Source organism: Arachis duranensis, unplaced genomic scaffold (genome assembly GCF_000817695.3).
Source record: "Arachis duranensis cultivar V14167 unplaced genomic scaffold, aradu.V14167.gnm2.J7QH unplaced_Scaffold_232525, whole genome shotgun sequence".
Lineage (NCBI taxonomy): Eukaryota > Viridiplantae > Streptophyta > Magnoliopsida > Fabales > Fabaceae > Arachis > Arachis duranensis.
Genome location: NW_026264851.1, coordinates 201,568 through 204,485, shown reverse-complemented (window position 1 = coordinate 204,485; position 2,918 = coordinate 201,568). Strand labels below are relative to the sequence as shown.

Here is a 2,918-nt window from a genome sequence, read left to right as displayed (position 1 = left end):
GCTGTGCTGCCATAATTGCTTTGATCTTGGGAGCTTTTTAGTGTTCTTAAGTTTGGAGGGAAATTGGGTTCTGGTAAAAAATTGATCTTTGTATAAAAAAATCTGAACTTTTATGTATGCGAGTCCCCAGAAGCACTTGCTAAGATTGGAATTTGCAAGTCTAATTGGAGATTAGGATGGTGATAAGTAGGATTAATTAATTAATTAATTGAGATGAAATAGTGCTTGATAGAGTTTCAATTTTTTTGTAATTTGCTAGAATACATAAATGAACTAGTAGAAGCTGATAAAGGAGGAGGGAAAATGCTATGTGCTGGCACATTCTTGAACCCTGGATCATGGGATGCAGCACTTCTTGCTGCTGGAACCACACTCTGTGCAATGAAGCATGTCCTTGATGGACATGGAAAAGTTGCTTATGCCTTGGTTAGGCCCCCTGGCCACCATGCTCAACCTTCTCAGGCTGATGGCTACTGTTTTCTCAACAATGCTGGCCTTGCAGTACAATTGGCCTTAGATTCTGGTGTGTGTAACAAGGTTGCAGTTATAGACATTGATGTTCATTATGGGAATGGTACTGCTGAGGGATTCTATAGGTCTAATAAGGTTCTTACCATTTCCCTTCATATGAACCATGGATCATGGGGTCCATCCCATCCCCATAATGGATCCATTGATGAGCTAGGAGAAGGTGAAGGTTATGGCTACAATTTGAACATACCTCTACCAAATGGAACTGGGGACAATGGATATGTTTATGCATTCAATGAATTGGTTATTCCATCAATCCAGAAGTTTGGACCTGATATGATTGTTTTGACAATTGGACTAGACTCAAGTGCAGTAAGTTCTATTTATCATTTTCTTTTAGGTTCATGATTCATACTCTTGCCATAGTTAGCATTTTCACCTATTTTTAACCCCTCAACCAAATATACCCTTAGAAATGATCTGTTTCATTTCAATCACAAAAAAGATTGTTCTCATCAATTACAACAGAAGTTAAGTCAGTTTTCTTTCACAATCGAATCCTTTAAATAAGATATTAAAAAAAATATTTCTTGTGTAAAATTTCCTTCTACAAACTTCAATTGAATGGAACATGAAAATGTTAACAATAGTCAAATCACATTATCTTTACTTTTTCCATCATTATGTAACAATAAAGAATCTTTACTTACTTTATGTGCCTCAGTTTGATCCAAATGGAAGGCAATGCTTAACAATGGAGGGTTATAGAAAAATTGGGAAGATTGTTCATGATCTTGCAAAACAGCACAGTGATGGACGCCTTGTAATTGTTCAAGAAGGTGGATACCATGTTACATATTCAGCATACTGTTTACATGCATTTCTGGAGGGTGTTCTCAGCCTAGTATCATTGCCTCCATTGCCAGATCCTATTGCTTATTACCCTGAGGATGACACATTTTCATCAAAGGTTATAGATGCCATTAAAAACTATCAAAAAGATAAACTTCATTTTTAGAGAGAACTCCTTAACTTTGGAGAAACTTCATCTGGGAAAAAAAAATTCTTATGTGCTCAGGCCTTAGCAGAGATATTAAGTCAAGAGGGTTTAATTATATCTTCTAAGTAAGAAGAAAGAAGGAAGGAATTTGTTGTAAACTTTCACTAAGCATATCACTAGAAGAAAATGAGGAGAAAAGCTTATTCTCAAGTATAAATTTACTATTTCATTTGTAAAGCTCTAGAATAATGAGTTAAGGAAAATCTACATTTTAAAATTTCCCTGCAGCTGAATTGTCTCATGCAATAGTAGTAGATATTATGATTGTACTTTTGCCATGGTTTCATAATTATTAAAAAATTACAATATTCTGCTACTAGTGCATGAATAGTGTTAAAACTTAGAACATCTGCATAAACAAGTATAGACTAAGTTTGATTTTATACTGCCATTTTATAGGAGGTGAATTCTTTGATTTTGGAAGCCAATGGAGATGCGAAAAATGCGGAATGAAGATACTAATGTAAAAGTAAAATTATGATTGCTTTGACAAGGCGTGCATACTTTGATAAAAATCTAAACATAGAAACAAACATTGTCATTTCCAATGACTTGATTAAACAAGTTTCACATTCATGACTTTGCCTAACAACATGTCTGCATGTTAGCCCCACAAAGGGTCCAATTCTTTGACAAACATCACTATGATACTTATATATATATATATAATTTGGTTTTCATTACAAATTATCTAGACTTAGAAAATTAGCCTAATTGTCACTACCGACACTTCGAGTAAAATTGACATTAATAGTAGTTTGTATTAATATGCTACTTTATATTTTGGAAAAGGACAAATCAATCTTCTAATGACCTTTATGTGTTATGTGTTGAAGACCCTAATTTTGATGCTTGTCACTTCTTCATAGTTCACACATCTCTATTTTGGTCAAAAGAAGAAACTTCTAATTGTAACACTAAAGAAAGAGCAAAATAATTTGTTTTTTCTTCCTTTTAGTCAACCTACAACTTCATAAATTGATCAAAGTACACTTAAAAAACTAACATAAGAATTTATTCTTTGGGATAAAAATGTGTTAGACAAAATCAGAACCAACAAAATTTGATCAGAATTCTCAGTTGTGCACTTTATTTCATGCATCCTTATACTTGTTGGATGCTATACTGACATAAGGAATTTCCATGACAATCACAATTTGGCTTAATTATACACTCCCATCATGCAATAAATTAAATTATCCTGTTATTCCCAATAGGATTAGATTAACTACATTTATTTTTGGATGTAAATGCAAAGTTGTCCATTTACAAAGTATTTCTAGGAGAATTACTATTTAACAATATAGACAAAGTAACTTAGGATGCTATGCCAAACTCAAAAAGTATTATGCTTTGGGAGTAGAAATTTTGGTAGGAGAGAATATAT

The 2,918-nt window shown here is 33.1% G+C and overlaps 1 protein-coding gene across 1 annotated transcript in view; it reads left to right on the top strand.

Annotated features, from left to right (window-relative positions):
* Window positions 1-1,800, top strand: part of LOC127744058 (histone deacetylase 8-like) — a 2,223-nt gene extending 423 nt beyond the window's left edge. Inside the window, exons 2-3 of the mRNA XM_052256329.1 lie at window positions 260-843; window positions 1,196-1,800. Of these exons, the coding sequence (XP_052112289.1) occupies window positions 260-843; window positions 1,196-1,489 (878 nt within the window). The 3' untranslated portion in view covers window positions 1,490-1,800. The remainder of the gene's footprint in view (window positions 1-259; window positions 844-1,195) is intronic.
* Window positions 1,801-2,918: the final 1,118 nt, after the last annotated feature.